This window comes from Neolamprologus brichardi, chromosome 16, assembly GCF_056152115.1.
Source record: "Neolamprologus brichardi isolate AB-2024 chromosome 16, ASM5615211v1, whole genome shotgun sequence".
Classification (NCBI taxonomy): domain Eukaryota; kingdom Metazoa; phylum Chordata; class Actinopteri; order Cichliformes; family Cichlidae; genus Neolamprologus; species Neolamprologus brichardi.
In genome coordinates this window covers 7,029,601-7,052,332 of record NC_142119.1, presented here as the reverse complement: position 1 = coordinate 7,052,332, position 22,732 = coordinate 7,029,601, and the positions used below count along the sequence as shown (strand labels likewise).

The 22,732-nt window shown below is 44.5% G+C and overlaps 1 protein-coding gene across 4 annotated transcripts in view; it reads left to right on the top strand.

Moving 5' to 3' along the window:
- LOC102784822 (partitioning defective 3 homolog B-like) overlaps positions 1–22,732 on the top strand; it is a 214,020-nt gene that overhangs the window by 90,583 nt on the left and 100,705 nt on the right. For 3 of the 4 annotated variants that reach the window (XM_087830171.1, XM_087830174.1, XM_087830173.1), the window contains 6 exons: positions 3,537–3,728; positions 4,410–4,568; positions 8,214–8,349; positions 14,067–14,172; positions 14,498–14,628; positions 18,417–18,461. In XM_087830171.1, coding sequence (XP_087686297.1) covers positions 3,537–3,728; positions 4,410–4,568; positions 8,214–8,349; positions 14,067–14,172; positions 14,498–14,628; positions 18,417–18,461 — 769 coding nt within the window. The remainder of the gene's footprint in view (positions 1–3,536; positions 3,729–4,409; positions 4,569–8,213; positions 8,350–14,066; positions 14,173–14,497; positions 14,629–18,416; positions 18,462–22,732) is intronic. The other variant, XM_087830172.1, reaches the window with a different exon arrangement.

Below are 22,732 nucleotides of genomic sequence, written 5' to 3'. Positions count from 1 at the left end.
TCCTCATCATCTTCCTGTCTCTGTACGATTGTAAATGCTTCTTTGTCTCACTAAGACGGGGCTGTGGGGGTTTCCTCTGCTGCTCTTACTCCAACCATTAGGGAAGAATAGGCTGTGGGGGGGTTGGACAACAGGAGCCCATCCTGAGCGGTCAGTGATGGGACAGCTATTTTCATAAGTCAGAAGCACGGCCCATAATGTCAGGTGTGGTCCCTGGGAGTACTTACCTCAGCTGTTTGTGTGTATGCATGCTTGTGTAGTCACAACGCCACGTTTAAGTACACGGCCACTGTTGTAAAATGGATCCATGGGCAGTGATTCACACGGCATGGGGCTGTCCACACACACTCACAGAGCCTCAGCATGGCTGGGTGGAAGGGCATCTGTGCACCATTCTCATTAAAAGCAAACACGCACCCAGATAGAGGAACGGCACAATTTATACTGCCGAGTGTGAAAGCAGATCAAACACAGCCGATAACCAAAATTATGATCGCCGCTCGTCTTACCTCGCGCTCCTGATAGTGTTTTAATCTTTGTGCGGCTCTCGCTCTGGCTAACAGTTCATCTGTCCTTTAAAGGTGAAGCAGCGCACTGTTCACACTCGTTTTCACATAATGCGTCTCTCCATCATTCTCTCTGTCATGTTTTCACGGCTCAGTTTAATAAAAAAAAGCACACACAAACACACCAATGAAGCCTTTTTAATAGCTTGTCCTCTTGTTGATCCATCGTCGTGGCAACCCATTTAAACGTAAAATGACCAGCACGAGGAGCGAGCTATGCAAACAGCTTTTCCTGTAAGTGGATGGATTTGATAGAGTTTAAGGAGCAAAGACCTTTGCGTGGCTACAAACGTCAGCGCGTTATAAACTCGTGTTTATTATTGTAGTGCATGTGAATATAGCCGCCACTCATAGTGACGAAGGTGAAATAATAGAAATGTTCGATTAAATTTTGGTGATTTTGTTTTTTTTATCTCACTACCTGTTAAAGCCTCCGTTCTCTGAGGATGCGCTTGCTCCTTATTTTTATGGGAAATCGAATTCCTCACCCAGAAACCATCTTTGCATACATTTGCATATTTTTGTCAGGTTCCATAAAACGTCTCACACCGTTGTGGGTGGTCCTGGTCTCCCCACCCTATCTGAGAAATGCTGCAGTATAACATCCATCCTCTGCTCTAAATTAATTTGGACATTTGCTCTGTTCTGTGCCGAGCTTGAGAAATCACAAATAACAAAGGGACGCGGCGAAATCAGCCGAATAAAAACATTTTAGCTGCGGCGGAAAAACTGAAAAGTTGCCAAACCACGAGCATTGCTTTGGATGGACTTTTGGAGCCTAATGAATCCTCACTGTAATTATGTGCTGAAAGTAGCTAACATTCCTCTTCTGGGTGTTTTGAAGTTCTTTCCAAGGTCGGAAAGCTTCCTATCAGGTCTGGACAGTCAGTCTGATGGGGAAGTTTTTCCAGCAGGGAAAACAGTTTTCTGCAGAGTCGAGGACTTTTTGTCGGCTTAACGCTGTTAAACCTACAATCCCCACAGACAAACAGTGTCTAAAGCTGACACTGCTGACCCAAACAAACACACAGAGGCAGACTCAGGCTGACTTATGCATGTGTGTGCAGAGCCACATACACACAGACATGGACTCACTCACAGATATATAGTGTAAACAGACAAATCAATGCAGTAATTTATGTGAAAGTATAGACAGTCATGGAGAGAGACGACACAAAGTTGCAGCCACTGAAACTTTCATGCAACAGGAAACACACACGCACACACACTGTCATTAAAAAGCGTCCCTGCATCAGATACGATTAGAATAAACCAGGCCTGTGTGTCTGTTGGCTAAATGCTAATGCATATGTATTGTGGGTTTTCTGCAGATTGTGCTAAATGTTCTGCTGTAGGTGAGATGTCACACGCACAGATATGTATGAAGATGTACCGTCTCTGTCCTCAGTGCAGAAAGCTGCTAAAGTCTGCTCCAGTGACATCTGTGCTCATTAGCACATTTATGATGTCATCACGCTGCATGTGCTGCTGAAATCAGGATTTTACAACCTTTTATTGTCTGATAGGGTCACAAGTTAAAGACGACTGCACGTGAAATGATCGATCAAAAAGCAGCCGAATGAATTTCCAGTTTTCTGGGTTTGTTGTTCGGTCCTTTTTGGAGGACGTTGGTGTAAACGAGTCTAAAACGAATAACGATGAGGAGAATTTGCGCAACATGAATCTGTAAACGCCGTGCTTGGATAAAATGTGTGTTTTTAGTTTTGGAAATTAGGTGTGACGTTCTTCCTGGTGATTTACTCCAGCTGTGAGGTTTGTTCATGCAGAGTGAATTTGACGTCATCGTTTTCTGATCTGTCTGTTTTCTTGACCTGTTGGAGCAGATGAGATTTTACAAATGTGGATTTAGCTGTGGGCTTTTTCACTGTGGCATCGCTGATTATGGGAGGACGATTTCTCGTTTCCTGCATGAAGAAATGTTTGCATGTTGACATACAGGACAGGTTGCTTTAGCCACCATGATTAGTGAAAATAAGTGATCAGATATCAGCTGAACTGCTGTTTTTAACTTGAACCTAGACCTACGTACAACAATCATCCTCCTGTTGTCTCTCAATCGATGATGACGATGATGATGCTGGGGATGATGGTGGATCTTCCGTGCGTAAACATGACATGTTTGTGTTGTGTTGTCGGTTATATGTGCAGGTGTGAGATGAACTGTAGCTTTGCAGGTTTAATTGATTATGAATGTCACTGTCACCGTCCATCCCTGACATCAGCTCAGCTGTGGTTTCACAACTTTTGTGAGTTTGTTGAAACTCTGGAAAAATAAAAAACTACTGTTTACCTGTTGTTCCTCTTAGGATCATGTAAACAGTATAATCCAGATGCTGTGAAGCTCAGCTCGCTCTCTCCCGCTGAGCCATCACAGTCATAATTTTGACTGTCAGTATCTGCTCGCTGTCTTTATTCACAGTCTTTGTGCCACTAACTCACACTCAGTCATTACTGCCACATCTCTCTCTCTTCATAATATTTTTTTCCTTTTGCTTTCTGGCTTTATGATAGTTTTTATGTATATGGTCTGTCTTTGCTTCTGATTTCAGCCTTTCACCATCTTTCCTCATTATATTCACTCTGCTCTTCCTGCTTTCTGTGTTTGTCGTCTTCTCCAATTACCTTGTGAAAATGCGCAGGTCATTTTATTGATATTGCAGACTTGAGAGCAAAAAAAAGTGGGTATATAAAAGCAGGCGGTCCAAAAGGCTCCTTTCTTTTAAACTTTTTATACTCTGACTACAATTTTTTTATATGTAGAGAGAAATTTGAAGTTCAAAAGCACCTGGTAGTTTCTCTCAAGTGGAAAAGCTTTTAGTTTAGCTTTTGAAGACTGTTGAAGCTCAATGAGCTAACCCTCTCCCTCCCGCCTTCACCCCGTTCCCAACCCTTTCCCTTCATCATCCCCATCTCGCCTCTTCTGCCTCCATTACTCTCTGTCGCTTCCAGAGGGACGAGGTGTCCCGCGTGCCGAGCGTGGTCTCAGAGAATGGAAAGGAGCAGCTCATGTTTGAGGTGCCCCTCAACGACACCGGCTCGGCGGGGCTCGGCGTCAGCCTCAAAGGGAACAAGTCCAGGGAGACAGGAGAGGATCTGGGAATCTTCATCAAATCCATCATACACGGAGGAGCTGCCTACAAGGTGACACAGTATTCCCATACATACATACACTCATGTAAATCACTTTATCCGTACAGTGCGATGTTTTCTTTTGCTCCAATCACAGTGTAAATGAACAGAAAATGAGTCTCATCCCACGTGGACATCTTTGAACACAAGACTCTCATCTGAGGCCTGGTTGTGATCCTGCTCCGCTAATCTTTGACCTCTTCTTCTCTGTTTGACCGGCGCATGCACACACACCGTCGCACTGGGCGCAGCTGTTAGTGTTTGTGCACAAACAGACGGGAATAGATGGAAAGGGCCTGCTGCAGAGGAATTGTAAATATCTTGCCGATGCAGTCAGGCAGACTGAGCTGACGGAGGTCTCGGTCGATGAGGTGGAGACTGCGTTAAGTCAGACAGCCTTGAGAATGTGTGTGTGCAGGGTTTAAGTCATTTTGGCTGGTTTAACCTCACAGACGCACTCAGTGAAGGCCACAGGTGTGTGTGAGCGAGCGTCTGTGTGAGCTCTCCATCATAGCTCAGTGATTTCCTGCCAGTGCTGAAAAGAGAATGTCAGACCACACAGCGTAAATAAATGATATTCAACATGTAGCTGTCACGTATGTCCGTGCTTGTAGGCAGAGTTCATGCAAAGACATATCTGCAATGCAAACTGTAGAAAACGCACACATCAGCAAACCGCTCTGTGCTTTACAGGATGGACGCCTGCACGTCAATGACCAGCTGGTGGCTGTAAATGGAGAGTCTCTACTGGGACGCCCCAATCACATGGCCATGGAGACGCTCCGGCGCTCCATGTCACAGGAGGGCAACGTCAGAGGGACCATCCAGCTGGTGGTGCTGAGAGCTTTAAAGGTACAGGTTTTGCCACGTGTGTCGTTTTATATAATAGATAGACGAGCTAAACTAATGAGCCAGTGAGCAGTTAGTCATGTGAAAAACAATTATCAACAAGTCTTTTAATATTATTTTTAAGTAAAAACATGAAAAATAAATAAATATATTTAGGCTTCAGTCGTAAGAGACCAGAAGATGTTACCGAGGCCTCACAAGGCTTTGGAAATGAGCTTCTTCAGTGCTGCCATTTAATTTAAATAACGCTCCTCAACCTGTAGATTAACCAGGCTAAAGCAAATACACCTGCACTAAAGCCTTTATAGATGGCCGATGTCTGCTTGACGGCAATAATGAATTCTTTCAGATAGTATTGTATATCCCTAACTGATATGTTTGTGCTGGTTTAAATATGTTTGATCATTAGTAAAGAATTATTGTATTTGTGTCCACCAGCTGTATTCATTAGGATAGGGAGGGATTAAAGAGCATTGTTCTGTGCTGCTGTAACACAGTGACCAAGTGTAATGTTACAGAGAGCTGCCGTTGTGAAACCTGGGGGTAAAAGGACTCTCTCGGGTGGGTGTGAAGCTTTACATGGATGGAATGGACAAACAAACTTAAACATATAACTGAAATGTAGAGAATAGACACTGAAAAGCAGACGTTTTAGGAGTTGACTGGTCTGGAGCATCCAGGTGTGTTAACGCCACAGTTCTCCTGGGACTGGATGTCCCAGCAGATTCATCCCAAGAGTCTTCAGGCCTCAGGCAGCAAGTTACACACTTTACGTATAATTAGAGAACGACTGAACCGGTACAGCTTCGATCCAGTTTTATTTATGCAGCACCAAATCACAACAACAGTTGCATCAAGGGGCTCAAACAGCACCTCAGACACCTCATGCTGTCAGCACGGTGGTGGAAGGGGGTGATCTGGACACCACGGCGTCATCGAGTCGTCCTCTGTATACCACCGTATTCTGGAGGCAAACGTGAGGCCTCATGTCTGACATCTAAAGCCTTGCCCAACTAGTTTTCCACTTGCTGACAGTAGGAGGTGTCTGATGTGCTGTTTGAGCCCCCTGATACAACTTTGAGACAGCAGACCTCAATGCAATGAAACGCTGTAGCACGATGTAGCGTTTCCTCCACAGTCAAGCGAGAGACGACAAAATCCCACAGAAAACTGTTACTTCCAGCTGTTGCAGCTAAAGGTGATGCTACAGGCGACTGAATCATTGGGTCTACTTCATTTTTCACATGACTGCATATAAATGTCTCGGTAATATATTTATCTTGTGTGTTATCTCTGCCTTCCACCACGTTTGAAAGCCCCTGCATTCCTCACACTGTGTCTTCTCTGCTTTCAGAGGCAGCAGCAAAAGAGCGTTAACGTTTGTGTGTGTTTGACAGAGTGTTCTTGACTCAGCTGTATCTCCTTTCTTTATAAGAGAAAGAGACGCTTTTCATCTCGCCTGCTTTTCAGCCGGTGCCTTTTCCGCAGCTCTGTAGTCCGTCTGTAGAAATCCTTGCACGCACAAAGCCAGGGTTGTGGGCTCAAATGTGGATGACCCTTCGGATGACCTGCTGGTTATTGAAAAAGCTATATACGCTGTGCAGTGTGCTCACATACAGGCACTCCAAAAACACACTCAGAGACACAAATCAACACGAAGAGACGCCGTTCAGAGAAGGTGTGTGTATGTAGAGCCACAGATGCAGTTTAAATGAAAAAACTGGACTTATCATATCAGTTAACAGCCTTGTTAAGGTGGGATTTAGTGCATTAGTTGGATAAACTGGAAGCTGGTTTCATGCATGCATGTAGCCGTGTGATTGGGCTTGCTGGGCTTAGGCCATCCTCCCTGTCAATCACCTGACGAGGAAAGCAGTGAGATGCATCAAAGAGGCACCGTCACCACTTTGTCTTAAAAATGGGGCGGGGGGGGTGATGATAAAGGCAGATAGATAAGAGACTGTACCTTAAAAGCTTTTTCTGGACTCAACATTGATGCTTTTCAGTGTTAGAAAAGTGCAGCACTATATCTTCCCCTCCCTGAATCGTGTAATTTTCTCTCCCTCAGTTCTTCTGGCTGTGTTTGTCTCTCTCTAATCTCTCACTTTATCCAGCTGCTCGTTTAATACAGGACCCATCCAAACACCTTCTGCCTGCATCGCTATGGTTCTGCAGGTTCAGCGGGAATACTCTGACGTTGTTCTCGACCATCGGTCCTTCTGACGTCCCAAAAAAACAAGAAGCAGATTTTAAAAATCCACCCTGTTGATTGTTGCTGTTGCTGCTCATCATGCAGAATAACACCAACGCCAAAAACCTGCAACTCAATGCAGTGAATTTCACCTGATTTTTAGTCCTTTGATTTTCTCGTTTGGCTCAAATGCTGTTTGTAGAGCAGCGCTCCTCCCATCCTTGGAAAGTCTTAGAAAAAACAACCACGAGCACAGAAAATGAGGCAGTGGCAGAAGTGCCGTGTGACTGTGTGCCGTGTTTTTCTACTTTAGCAGAGTGAACAAAGTCGGTTTCTAATGGTTTCATATTCAGAGAGGTGGATGAAGTCTTTAAGTAAGATGTTACTGATGATTATTGGAGTTAATGATGAAAATAAACAGAGAACGCAGACATAGGGTGATGCATGTTTGTCAGGAGAAATCTGATTGCACTATAACACTAACTAATGGGAAGAATGCTGGGGGGGAGCCAGGAAGGGGGCCTGCTGGATGCATAGGCTGGGTTGGAGTTGGAAGGAGGCTGGGCGAGGGACCGGAGCCGGGTGTGGGGTCAAGAGTAGGACAACAAGGTGGATTTATTGCACACAGGGCGTTGTTATGTCTCCTTTGTTGTTTGAGAGCGGGGATTATCCAACGCAGAGGGGGCAAATACAGCAAAGAAACAGAGTACACTGAATCTCAAAGCAGCAGCAGCATACATATGCATGCATGTTAATGAATCCAGAGAGTTTTCTGCACCCAAACACAAATGACAAATAAATGCAAATTCAATTCCTAAAGAAATAATACATGCACAACGAGACACATCGACAGTATAATCAATGCTTTGTTTGATAGCGCCGGCCCCTCAGAGGGCTGTTCTCTGAGGGGAGAGGTGTGACAGTGTTATCCGACCATCATACGCCGCTGGAGACCCGGCGGCCCGGCAGTCCTTCCTGTTACACTTCGCTGTCCCCTTCAAGTCTGCTGCATAGTTGGTGCATTGTAATGTTCTGCACACACATCCACATGGACCCTCGCACTCACCATGTGATGATGAAATTTACGTCACCGGGACTCGAGCGGACTCGCGGCGGCACAGCGTATAATCGAGGTTTCAGTGCAACACACTGAAAGAGGAAGCAGTGCTGAAGGTGCTTCTAACCCTGTGGGGGCATGGGAAATGCAGTCCCCTCCTTCACCTTGACCCTGTACTGTCTCTCGAGTGTCTCCCTCGGATTCGCTTCACTCAGCGTCTTATTGTGTTTGAAAACCTCTCACACGCTACTGCTCGCCTCTCCGTTTAAATGCAGTCCACATACAAAACAAGTAGAATCCAGCACGTCACCCAGACTTCATCCAACAAAATATGATTCAGATCTCCTTTTTTATTTTATTTTGAAAGTGTTGAGCGGTCTTTGTTCCATCCCCGTTTCAGGATCAACACGGTGGATCACCCAGTCGCTCATTTGACAGCTCCTCTGGCCTTTCTGCACCGATGAGCCCGATGAACGGTCAGGCCGCTGAGACCGTTCACCTCCCTCTGGTGACCAACGCCATTTATGCATCTAACGGTGAGTTTAGCATGTTATATAACTGCCCTTCAATCATGTGGCGCTGACCTTGTTGCTGCTGCGAGCACCAAACGTGGTAGCATCGACAACAATGCAGATGATTCATCTGTGGATCTGAGTGCTGCCACACACTCCTGAAGGCTGTTTGTTTGTCCTTGTCTGTTGTCCTATAATTTGATATGAGAGCGGTTGTTTTGTGAGGCTTTGGCCCGCTGGGTCGTTTAAATGCAGAGACCTCAACAGGAAAAAATCTGAACTCTGCCATGTTGTTGTGGTGAGTTGGACCCAAAAGTAGACTTCTGAAGCAAACTGGATGAACAAAAGAGGAACGTTCATTCTGGAGGAACAGGGCGAACTGAACGGGATCACAAACACAATCTGACAGCGAACAAAGGGAGACCGTGGCTGTGTATACAGGGGAGGGCGACACCTGAAACTAATCAAACAGGAAACAACACAGGAAGTGATGCTATATACAACACACATGAGACAGAAGACTATCAAAATAAAACAGGAAATCACTAAAAGATGAAAACACCTTTCACAGACAGAGATTTCCAAAAAAACTTCACTCACTGATCACTGAGCATCAGTCCAGCTCTTTGTGTCCTCAGCCCGGGTGAGACGCTCCTGATGCTGTCTCAGGTTCAGGAGTGTCTAGCTTCTTCCCCAAAGACGTCTCCGTATGGTGACACCGGCCTCAGCTTCAGTTCCATTTTATTAAGATAAACTGAAATCACAACATGCCTCATTCAGCCATTCACATAGACACTTTGTATCTAACATGCACGTTCTGAAGAACGCGTCAAAGTGCCTTAAGCCAAGTTCTCACCTACAGGAAGTGATTTCAAACTAAAGGTCCATTTGGTGACCTCAGGAGTGTAACATTACAGGAACATGCTTGTTCATGTCCCCTCTGCGTGAATGATACACGCACGCCTGTTTCACGTGTTCCTGACTTGATTCTTTTCTTTAGTTTCGGTTTTCTTTTTACTGTAAAAGCTGCATCAAAGGTGGGCGTGTCATCTGCACCGAGTCCAGTAAAGAAGCGAATCTGCTTATTGATCATAAGAAATAAACAACGTCTCTGAGAGAAAACAAACATAAACAAAAACCATGATCTCGCCATCTCCAGTTGACTTAATTAGAGGGTATTCTGCTCCCGTTTTTCTCTTTTCTTCTTCGTCTCTCTGCTTCTTTTTACTCGCGTGTCCCTCAGGGTTGTTTTGTTTCTTACTGGAAGGTTCTGCCTGTGAGTGCGCGTTACAGTGCAGCTTCTATCATCGCCATTGTCCAGGTATTACAGATGTTATGGAGACAAAATCTGATGTACACTTGTGATGTAAATCAGAGTTTAAGCATATTTGATGGTATATTTGTCCTAATATAGAGAGTTTAAAGCAGCTGTGCACATTTGCATCGTCCTCAGTGTCTGAATGTGTGTGTGTGTGTGTGTGTGTGTGTGTGTGTGTGTGTGTGTATTGGTTCAGGGATTTTTTTTTTGGCCAGTATTAAACAGTGCTGTGTTTCTGTGTGTTTACACTGAGACTGGCAAACAGCTCTGACCTTGAACACACTCTGCTGTTCAAATTCACCTCAGCTATCGTGTCATTTACATACACACATTAGTGTGTGTTGGCATACAGTAGCACATTTCTCAGGCTGTGCGAGTTGTGTTGTGTGCTTTCACTGGTGTGTGTGTGTGTGTGTGTGCACGCTGGCCTGTGTTTTCACTGTTCTAATGAACTGTTTCACACACTGAATCCACAGTTTTTCTGGCACGCGGTCCAAATTAAAACACTGCACTGTTCTGTGTGTTTCAGAATAAATTCAGTGTAGTGATTCCTTACATACACACTCATGCACGTGTGTTATTTCTGCATTTTTGAGCTGTCTCTTTCTCTTATCCATCATCTTCTTCTTTCAGTAATCATTCACTCTTTGTTCTCTCTCTCTGTCTTTCTGAAGAGTTTATCTACTTAAGCTTAAATTCAGTACAGTTTCACATTATGCAGTCTTTCCAAATTTTCTCATGTTTATGTATTTAAATTGTTTTTGACCACAAATGAAAGTGGTGGTTTAAGTAAAATGTTTTCTGGGCCTGAAGAAACTTAACACAGAAAAATAACCTTAATGATGTCATGCAAGACTTGAGTCAAGCTCTAATGTGGGATCCATCCCAGGAGCATCCCAGGTAGATGTAGCCACTGTGAGGTCAACATTATTCCACAGCATGTCTTTATCCCGTCTTCCTTCTCTCTCCCCAGCCGGTCGCAGCAGGTGGCCCCGCCCCTCCCTGAGCCTGGTTCTGCTGGAGGTTTCTTCCGGTTAAAAGGGAGTTTTTCCTTCCCACTGTCACCAAAGTGCTTGCTCATAGAGTACATATGATTGTTGGGATTGTAGGGTCTACCTTACAATATAAAGCGACTGTTGTTGTGATTTGGCGCCGTATATCCATTACTTTTGGATGCATGTTAGAGTTTGAGTGCAGTCATGTGGCTTTTTGAAGCTAGAAGTTCATCATCATCATATTAGGATGAAAGGACGGAGTGGCGAGCTGTCAGCTAATGTTAGCAAACTGACACACAGATCTGCTGGTAACAGAAAGAAACACAAACTTCTTTGATGGTCTGCATCATCATATCTGTCAGATAATCTATTAACATGCCCCAAACACAGTGGACAGCTCCAGCCGGGCAGACGAGGATCTGATATAATTACTGTTGTCCGTCAAAGCAACCGCGTCCCTGACTGCAGTAACCAGGTGGATGTATAACAAATCCAACCAAGAGTTTTATGAAGGGTAATCCAGCTGAAGAGACTAAAGACTTCACAGACACAACATGGTGCAAAATAAATGTGCTTTTTATAGCTGTGAAGTTTCTTTTACCTGTGACTTAAACCGTCCTCATGTGGCACCGCGAGGAGCTGCAGTCATAGTTTTGTTGTTTGTGTTTTTTTAATGGCACATTTTGAAAAAAATATCATTAAACATCAAAGTTGAAAACTATTGTTACAGGTCCCTGTTTATAAGATTTGGTTTAAAAAGCAGTAACAGAAACACCACGGTCTGTAAAACCTGGCAGAGTTCTGTCGTCACTGGGCGGCGTGGACAACACGAAAAGTTTAGAACGAGGCGATGTACGATTTTCAAATTTATACCATAAATGTTTCTCACCTCAGATGAGGTTGAATCTTAAGGTCAGAGGTCAAGTTTTCTGTGAGTCTTTTGAATGTGATATCAAGCATGTCTCATAGGATTCTACATGGGATGTTGATACTATATAGAAATATTTAATATTATGTTTCTCGCCACCATTGTTTGTACTGATGACATTAGATGAAACTTTATTAATCCCTCGGGTCAGTTCCTCCAGGAAATTCAGTTTCATAATTCAGGCATTTCGGCATACAGGGAATGATACCCACATAAGTAAAACATAGTAACAAAGTAACTGTAGAGAACATTTCACGAATATTGATGCGAGTTCCAGCAGAGAAAACAACACTTGAACCTGTTAAACATCTTAAAGTGCGTTTAAAAAAAACCAAACAGAATGAATATTTACTGAACATAAAGTTACTCCCTTCAAAGTAAGAGCGTGAGCTGCCTTGTTTGTTATAGTTTAAGGTATAAGTAAATGCACATTTCCTGCACTCTCGCGATTCCCCCAGCTATCTGTGGAAGCCAGGATGCTTTTTGAAGGTGTTCCTACACGTGTACAGCAGTAATCAGCAGCAGCTTCTCTCTTTGTCCAGCTCATGTTGGACATTTGTAGGAGCCAGATCTGCCTTTCTTTGTGGTTGTGGGTTATTGTCCAGCTGAAAAAACAAACAGTTACTTTCCACGCTCATACAGACCCACTCAGGTCAACCTGACTCATGCTCTCAGATCATTAAGAAGACCAGAAGTCCCAGCAGTTCTCTTAAACAATTCCAGCTGAATGAACTGCATTAAACTGCACAGCTAAAGCAAAAAGCCTTGAACGCACCACCAGTGCACCCAAACTTCAGACTGGTTCTGTATTTGTAAAATGAACGCGCCGGTTCCCACGGCTGCTAAGAGAGAGATGGGTGGGGATGATTGGACCAACAAGCCGTAGACAAATACAGATGACAGGAAGGAAACGTGGAGTGTGGAAGAAGAGGATTCATCTATCCTCTATTGGAGCAAACTGATACTGAGCTATCATCCACACAACAAATGCCTTTTTCACTTCAAATAGAGGGAGTCAGGGAGAACAGTGTGTGTGTGTGTGTGTGTGTGTGTGTGTGTGTGTGTTTGACAGTTCAGCTGATTAAGGTGCTGGCAGGGAGGAGGAGAAAAAAAAGGCTGAAAACTGAGTGGGAGATAAAATGATTTATGGGAGATCTGAGAGGAGAGATAAATGACAGCCAAAATATCAGATTGCAAGAAAGGCAGCAGAAGAAAAATAAAGCAGGTGATTAGTGTAGAAAGCGAGCGGGAGGGAGGGAGCTGAGAGGCTGCGATGCGTTCGGAGGCCGCCGCTTTCCTCTCCAGTTGCAAACGTCTCTGCTATCAGTCGCACGTGTGCAGAGCGTATAAGGTACGCTCGGCGAGGAGGGTGCTGCGCGGCAGCGATGCACTCTGAGAAGTGATGACTGTATGTAAATTACGCTCGAGTGGATCGTGTGTCTGTGTATCAAGTTGTCATAAGCTCGTTTATCAGGCGGACGCAGCCATATCACTTCTGCACATCTGCACCAACTTTTGCTGTGGTTTATCTCTCTCTTTACTTTTTGCTCATCCAGCTGCTTATCTTTCCCTCCGCTTCCCTCTCGTCGATCACTCGCTTTAGTTTTTATCCTTAAGACTTTCTGTCTGCGAAGCTTTTCGTGAGAATCTCTTTAACCCACTTTCTAATGTTCTCTCCTCACTAAAGGCGGGTTTTCTAAATATTTAGAGGAGCGCTTGAAGACAACAATAGATCAGAGTAACACGTGTTTATTTGACGTGTTCCTCCACCCATTTTTTGATTATTAAATAGTCCGCCGCTAATGGCTTCAGATGTGATTGTGAAACTGCAGGTACATGCAGCTGCAAGCTGAGGTGGAAATCAGTGTCGGGACTTCCTCAAAACACTCTCGCAGCATAATTCACTTCCTTCTGTTTCCTCCTCGTGTGCCGTGTTTGAAAGCTGCATTTGTTATACTGTCGGCCTTACAGCAGACTCACAAGTGCAGGCAGCTGCTTGGATGTTTTCTGCTACATTGCTGTGCAGCAATAATCATCTCTGTCTCGTTAACAGACAGCAGAGCAGAAATTCAAAGCTAACAGAGGATTTTTGTGTCTGCGTTGAATGTAAAAACTACACAAGCACCTCCCTGAAAATCTAAATAGCTTTTGTGATTGGCCTGTTTTTAAACAATTAGTAAGATAATCAATTATTATTATTATTGCCCCAATATGAGGAGTAATAGTCATATCTGACAAATATATTTGCCTGTAAACAAATACCCAAATAACCGTAACAAAGAGAGAGAACCCAGGAAGGGGCATGTTATACGTTCCCAGTCTGGCTGGCACTGCGTGAAACGCCGAGCCGTGACCACAGCAACACGGACGAGTCGGCTGTACGAACATTCGTTTATTTATTTATGGCCTGATTCTAGAAAAGATGCTTGGTCTGTTTTCTCAGGCTGTGTCACGTCACCATTGAGGTTTTTATTTTAAATGAGATTGATTTTTTTTCTAGTAACCAACGGGAGTTACTCTCACATGGATGAGGAAGAGGACGGGCTGCTGTATGGACATGACGCTGATTTCAGCAGCTCCAATCAAAACTCTTATCTCCAGGAAAGGTGAGTATTTGTCTTCTTCCGAGGTTTTTACAGACTTACTCTTTATCCACACGTTGGTGTCACCATCACAAGAACAACTGTTGCTCACATTATTATTATTTAGCTGTTCCTAAAAAATAACATTATTGAGCATCTGTTTCCTCCTTAATGTAAGATCATTGCTCCTAACGCTGCTGCAGTTATAATAATCGACGTGTGAATGTTGTCTGCACGAGGGTCAAACAACATAAAACGATTCCCTCCTGTGTTATTAGAACAACACACGATGCAACTTCCACACAAATAAAATAAGGGCTCTGTTTGCCTTGTGTTTCATTTGTTTAAGGGAAAAGCCTCACGTCGCTAGCCCGGCTCAGCCCCAGTCTCCCACCCAGAACCAGAACCAGTGGCAGATCCAGCACGTCAAAGCCTCGAAGAGCATGGACCTGGGTACGACTCAGAACCAGCATCACACTGGTGGGGACTTGATCTTTCCTCGTTGTGCACTCTGCATGGTGGCTGCGTGCATCCTCACATACATTTAAATATTCCTGCTGCATGACTGCTGCACCACCGGCATGCTCTCCACAGCCACATGCAGACTGACACCTGTCCCACTGCATGCAGGTGGGACCTCTGCAGAGTCACTGGCTGCAGCTTTGTGTTTGTCTTGTGTGCTTAATTACATCCTGTACTAAACAGAATCAGGTTCACGTTAAAGAATAAGACTACGCCGTATATGCTTTTACATTTCGGGGCCTTGGACCTGGGAATAGTGTGATTTGGCTTCTAGGAGTGTGAAGCTGCAGCATCTTTGTGGTTGACCTGTGAACATCTGAGACTTCCAAACTTAAGAAAGCGAGAAACAAAGTGCTGACGCGATGCAGGCTTTAGCTACAGCTTCATTATGTTTTTTTTTTATTCATGCAAACAGTGTGAGGAAGGTGATGCTGTGAGCTCACATCTCGGTCACCTGTTGCTCTCTGATTCGAGGGTGTGGAGACATTTCAGCGACTGTTTAAAGTCAGCTGCAGAGATGCTGCGTCCGTGTGCGTGCTTACGCCTGTGCTTGTGCATACATCAGTGTAATGTGACAGCGGATGCAGCAGCACAACAAAAGCATATTGTTTCAAATGTCACTTCCCTCAGTCCTCCTCCTTCAGATATGAGTGTGTGTGTGTGTGTGTGTGTGTGTGTGTGTGTGTGTGTGTGAATGAGACAAAGCAGACGACTATTTGAGCGGCTCAGACGTCTGTTTCTGCAGACTGATGGTATGCACTACATGCCTGTACATCACCTCCCCATCAGCCTCGATCTTCATTAAATGCACGACAAATAAATAAGGATTTATTAACTGATTGCTTGAATGGCATGTTTTCATTGCCAAACCATCAGGCAGCCACAATAACAACATCATATTAAGAAACGCCTCCGTTTTTTCCTGTACTGACAGCAAAAGAGCAAAATTCAGTTTTGCCCAGAAGTGCTGCAGAGGGGGGAGGACCTTACATGTTTGGGATAAATGTTATCCCTCTAGGCTGGCCTGAAGTTCTGCTTGATCCCTCTCTGTCATGTTGCTATTCCCAGCATGCCCTGGGTCTCTGTAAAGTCCAGAAGAACATATTGCTCACACGTCACAAACAAGGCGAGAGCGCTGAAGCCGAGAAGATTGACATGGAAGAAGAATGGGCTAATTTTGGTGACACGTTATAATCTGGCCTGTGACTCAGGGTGTAACTCTCCTATAATTAAATGGAATTTATTAGGTGTTATATTTACCTACAAATACTTAAAACTATTAGAATTGAGAAGTAAAGTATAAGTACTCAGTTTCCCTCTGGGACCAATAAAGTCTCTCTGATTCTGACGTAAGTTGATGTTGTGTATAACTTCCAGGTATTTTACAGGAAGTTTGTCCTGACTCCATCGTTATAAGGTCAGGGAGGCCTGGGAATTTTGATGGCACTTATTTTTGGTAGAGGAGCAGACACCATATCACACTTACTTTGCTAAAATAAAAGGTCAGTTCAATAATAAAACATCCATCATGCACATTAATGCAGTGAATATTAAATAAAGATGTAAAAATTCAAGGTTAATCCATCCATAATATGACCCCCTCCCTGCAAACTTCACCCTATTTACAGAATCAGATTGAAGATTTTGTTTTGTTTTTATGCAAAAATACCAAGAAATGTGCTGAGATGTACTTACAGTGTATTTATTTCTTTGTTTCCTGTCAAATCCTGAATTTTTACCCTGTTGTAAGAGTTTGTAGGTAAATATAATGACATTATAATCTCATGTAATAGAGGGGAATTACTGCCTTAGTCGTGGGCTGTTTTATAAAGTGTCAGCCTCATCTTTTGGTGATGGTTTCTGTGATAGCGCTTCGGGTGAGCTTCAGTGGTTTTGTAGAAGTTTCTAAGCTGCAGCAGAAAAGCCGCATTTGTCATCGCACCAAACACAAACGAGGTCATAACCGCAGCCCAATATTAACCACAACCGCACCGCCTTGCCAGTTTACTCAGCTCTGCTAATTTGAGCATCAATTAGCAAATATGTCTCTGTCAGCACACGTGCATTTGCATCGCCGTATGCAAATCAGGTTTCTCTCGTTAGTACTGGAAGTAAAGTCTCAGAATCATATCGAGTCACGCGTGAGCGTGGATTCCTGTTACGGAGCTCAAAAGGAGACGAATCGCGTGCACGGACACGCGCAAACGTCACCATGGCGATGAAAGATTTCACTTTATATGCAATCATAGCTGGACGTGAAAAAAGTTTCTAGCTGAATTCTTTTTTAGCTTTATTTATTAGAGGCGCTTTCAGCTTGGCACTATTTAATTAAAGTGATATTTCAAAATCAGGCAGTTTTGGATGTTTTATGGCTGCTGCAGCAGCAAAGAGCACAGCAGCGCCTCGGCTAGATTTAAGTGTTCATTTGCAGGCGATTGTTAGGAAAGCTGAATGTATGGGCGTGCAGCAGGGCAGCTTAAGACTGAAGCAGGAAGTGTTTGCTGACGAAGCCTCTGAATGCTGCTTACTGAAGAATACGTGGTTAGAGACACTCAGGGGTCAGCGAATAATCCCATCATTACACTTTTACTGTTTTCACAACCTGTAAATGTAGTTTCATGTAAATAGTTCATGCAGTTGTGTTAATAAGTGCCACGAATGTGCTTTAGTGAGAACTCCGTTATCTTCTTTCATATAACGAATACGTTCCCGTTAGGATTCGACTTCATGCTTTTGTGTGTTTATGTAAAAAAAGAGCACGACACAGTTTTCATCTATTAATTGGTGGGTCAGTTGTATAATTTCATTTTTATTTAATTTGTCCTGATTTCATTTTTCAGTCCAATTAAAAACTGAAGAATTATTTAAGATCAGTTGCAAATGATGAACGCCTCCCTCGCTCATCGCCGTCCCTGTCGCTCGCTCCATCTCTGACACCTTTCCTTCTCTGTGCAGTAAACTTTGTTGGCTTTCGCTCGCATCCTTTTCCCTGTGAATTCAACCAAAACTTCATTTCTTCTGTTTCAAAGGCTGAATTTGAGTTTTATAATTATTATAAAAGTAGGCGACCGGCCTCCTGTGCGTATGGTAACACAACACCGTGTGCATCACATGCGTGATCCCCCCGCTCTCGGGGAATGCGGTGCAGATCGTGTCAGATGCAGGCAGTTTGGCGGCACGCTTCAGGCTTGGTTTTCATTAGAAAACTATTTGGTCAGAGAAGCCGTGTCACTGTGTTTGATGCAGCTCTGCTCATCAGCTTCTTGGCTTCAGAATAGAGGGAGAAAAAGCAAGAGGGGGACCGAGGCGGAGGCAGAAAGTGTAGGACGAATTAACAGCGAGAATGTTGATCAAAGGAGGGAAAGAAAGAGGAGCGACGGGCTGGATGGACGGGGTGTAACTGAAGAGAAAAGAAAACAGTGAAGTCGAGTCACGAGCGGCAAAAGGGCAGAAGGTGAAGGGACAGATGGGGGTCAGAGGGAAGAAGACAGAAAGGGAGGGGAGGGGAGATGACAAATGAAGTGAGAGCAAGGGAGGAAGGGAAATGACTTAGCAGTAGCAGCGAAGCCGAGCCGACATCACAGGAAGCAGAGCGGCTGTCCCGCCGTCGTGTAAAATGAGACAGAAAACATAATATTGGTTTAAAGAGCGACGGTGAGAGCAAAGAGCGGCAACGTCAGAAAGTAGAAGTACAATAAAAACAAGCATTATGGTTTGTATGTTAACATCAGTTTCTTGTGTTTCAGTGGCAGATGAGAACAATGTTGGATCCCTGGCTGGAAGCAATGCAGGTGAGCCAAACTCCCGAACACTCCTGTATGATCCGTGTCGCACACACATGCAACAGATTTCAGAAACAGTAAATTAGCCGCAATAAATAAGAAACTGCGGCGTAAACATATACTATACATGCTGGACACGTTGAAGGTTTTTCTGGAGACAAATGGAAACAAAATTTGCAAACGAACCAAGAAAGAAGAGCAAGGCCTCACCTCACAGACGAGACTGCTCCTGAGGATAGGAGAGAAGGATGTAAGGGAGGACGCAGTCGTCTAATAGGGAAGCTGAAGTGCGGGCGGAGAGATGGACGATGCTTCAAAAGCTTTCACCACAGCGGCCGACGAGCGCGTGTTTTTTAAAAGTTTTCATCTGAAACTTTTCTCTTTCTCTTCGCCTTGAAGTCTCCAGCATTACGTTTGCGGCCTCTTCAGCATTAAGAGCACTCGTCGTTGCACTCTGAGTCTGCCTTTATCCTCCTCACTCAGTCCAGCACTTCTCCCACTTCATACGTGCTGGTCCAGACTTTTATTTGTTAGCTCCGTAACAATTCTGAAGATGATGTAAGCATGAAAGCGTGGAACCAGTTTCCAGTTTGGATTCGGGAGACAGACACTATCCCTACTTTTAAGATTAGGCTTAAAACTTTCCTTTTTGCTAAAGCATATAGTTAGGGCTGGACCAGGTGACCCTGAATCCTCCCTTAGTTATGCTGCAATAGATGTAGGCTGCCGGGGGATTCCCATGATGCATTGAGTTTTTCCTTTCCAGTCACCTTTCTCACTCACTATGTATTAACAGACCTCTCTGTATTGAATCATATCTGTTATTAACCTCTGTCTCTCTTCCACAGCATGTCTTTTATCCTGTCTTCCTTCTCTCACCCCAACCGGTCGCAGCAGATGGCCCCGCCCCTCCCTGAGCCTGGTTCTGCCGGAGGTTTCTTCCTGTTAAAAGGGAGTTTTTCCTTCCCACTGTCGCCAAAGTGCTTGCTCATAGGGGGTCATATGATTGTTGCTGTATCTATGAAGCGCCTTGAGGCGACATTTGTTGTGATTTGGCGCTATATAAATAAAATTGAATTGAATTGAATTGAATTGAAAGACAAGTTATGGAAACAGAGATTTAAAAGTAATTTTATTAGATTTGGACCATAATGAGATAAAGATGCCGTGTCTGTTCCTCTTTCCATCATTCCGGTAAAAAGATGAGGAAAACACACTTTTCCCTTCGGTTTCTTGTCTTTGGCTTGGAGCTGAGCGAGTGCCGGAAAATGTGAGTAAGGCAGACGAGGAAAGAGGACGTGATGAGGACTGAACGTAAAAATGCAAAGGTGTGGACAAAAGTCCCAAACAAAGCTCTGTCAGCTTAAATCAACAGTGTTGATGATTATGGACTGTTACCAGGAGGGAAGACTCGAGTGTTAATAATAGTGTTTATATTCTGCTACTCGCTGACTACGACTGACAGATTGTAATTCAGGATTAAACTGTGGCCAGATTAACTTGTTTGTGCTCGCTCAGTCTGTATTTTCTTCACTCTGCTGCACTGCCGGCTGCTGCCAGTTTTTAAAGTCCTGCAGGATAATAATAATAACAATAATGATGAGAATGCGTGCTCTGTCCGGTAACTCAGAGATGTTTTCTTTACTGGACTCCTGGATATCTGACATGTCGTATACCTCACCTCATGGTTTCAGGCCTGTTGAATGTCCAGTAAAGACACTTGGACACTTTATCTGGTTGGTTTCCAGATTATTTTCCTAAGGCCCGTTTGCACATTCCCCGTACCTGTTGCCTGTCAGCGTGTTTATAAGGCTGCACAGCCCAGAGAGCTGTTAAAGAGAGTGTGTGCCTGGCAAGCACAACAGCCCACTTTCCTCGTCTTTAATCCATTTTTTATAACTGAAATGCTTCCAGCAGCCCCACGATAGGCTGTCAGGACAGCTGCACGGACTTCGGAGGAGGGAGAGCGTGGAGTGGGATGGGGTGGGGTCCTGGGAAATGAGCAGTTTAAAGACAATGACTTTTGGGAATGTTGTTTACACTTCCAGCAATGGTCTTTCCCTCTACAAAGCCAAAGAAATCTCCGGACAACGACATCACACGTTCACCCACATACACGCGTGAAAGCTGTCACCGTTAGGGTAATAGTATTGTAATGGAAAGTCTCCATCATCCTGTGGAAAATGTGAACTTCACGTTATATTATAGTTCTGCTGAATTTGAGAGGCAAAGCGATGGAAATAGGCGACCACGTTACAGACCGTGTGTGTGCGTGTGCATGTGTGGAAACTTTCCCTTTAAAAATGAGTGCGTGCACGTCTTTGTGGCTGAATGAAAATCCCACGTGTGGAGGCTGCAGATGAGCAAACGGTCTTCAGTAAAGATTTCAGAAATTCTTGCGATAAATAAACACAGAAAAGCCCCGCTTTTACATCCTGACAAATCGCGTCGGGGTTTGTGGTCAGACGTGTTTGACGTCTTTGTGGCGGCATTGAGAAATAGGAGCTCCGTCATTCTGGTAATAAATCAAACGAGCTGTGGAAGAGGAAACGACAGAAGAGATGCTCCCAAGTAAACTCCATGAAGATTACTCGAGTCGTTATTGGGTGTACTTGCATGATCAGAACACATTAGCTCGTATGGTTCAGTAGTGCAGACTCATCCTTTAACCGCTGTGAGAAGGACGATGGAGTCAAACACACCAAAAACTGCTGACAGGACGTAAGCGGTTGCAGCTGTGCTCCTTTCGCTGTGCCGAGCCTCGGGTGATGAAGGCGGCCTCGAGCTGCCTGTGTGTTTGTGAGCCTGCATGCAACAGTGCACGAGAGCTGTTTTCACGTGAAAGTCAATTGTGGGGAATAAACAAGCTCCAGAATCGAGAACATTTCCATCCACGCGCACAAACGCCCTCAGTTGTTTCTTGAATATGCGCGAGTCCTTAATACAGATGCTTTCTTAAGAAGTGGGAAAGAAAAGGTCTCGTGTGTTTATACTCACTCGTGTGAGGATTTTTTTTGCCTGCAGCAAACATGTCTTAAACTGCCAGATTTCTCGTATGCCTTTGTTGCAGTTTTATGTCTTTGTATTGCTGAGTTTTGCTTCCTCCACCCACCAGCAGCCCTCGCTCACTCACTTTCTTGCCAACGCCATTCAGGCTTAGAGGCTGGCAAACAGGCAGAGGAGCTTAGGATGGACAGCATCTCTCTGAAAGTGTGTGTGTGTGTGTGTCGGGGGCCAGTGTGATGCTGAGGGACCCCGGTGCAGTCCATTGTCTGAATCGCTCCCCGGTGAAACTTTGACTTTGACAGCAGTCGCACGCTGACAACACTTTGCCAATTTGCGTCTTCAGAGAGCCACATCTCTCTGGATCCCCTTCTGTCTCCTTTGTCTCTTCCTTCCTCTCTTCCTTCCTTTGTTTCCAGTCTCTCTGGCTCTCCCAGACTTTGCTTTGGATTTAACCTGAAAGCCACCTTGTTAGGCTGATGTGGATTGATGGATTAATTTGTCGCAGGGAGAGCAGCTCAATTTGTGTCTTGTGTCAGCGTGGCGGCGTGCACGTGTGCAGATCCTGCTCGATGCCGCCTCGCATTAGCTCCTACCGGCTGTTATTCGAAGTAGTGACTGCTTTTCCATCATTCTGTGTTTTAACTCTCTTTGTGTGCACCCTTGGCTCTGCGCCCGTATACCTAATGACCTTTGACCCCTCTCCGTCTCCCCCAGTAAGCCAATAAAGGTAAGCAGTAATCGGGAGATGGTCAGAGCTGTCGCTTCTCGCTGGTTTGGCCATTCGTCCTTTTCAGGCTTTACAGGACGATAGCTGACGTGTGCTGCGCTGATGTTGTATGATGCATGAGACACTGCACGTTGAGGTGGAGGCCAATGTTTAAGATTTCCATCTTTTAGCAAACCGAAGCGAGAATCTATATGAGCCTCCACAGCTCGTGCATTAATGAGTGAAAAATAGATTCTCTTCTGCAAACAGCTCGTGCACATGGATCTCAGATGAAGGAGTCATTATCCTGCAGAAACGACACATTAACTCTTGTTGGCAGCGAGGCCGGCGACCATCTGGTTTTTGGGGTGGCGCTCGTGGAAGTCCTCCATGCTACATATTTGCATTATCGTTTCTTTCGGTCAATTGTTATACCGTCGCCTTTCAGACCAGCTGCATCTGCGTTAAGCTCTGTGGGAATCTGAAAATAAATACTGAGACATGAGATTGACGATGATGTCACGTGTTTGTATGGCTTATGATGCCCGTTTAATTATTACGGGCCCTG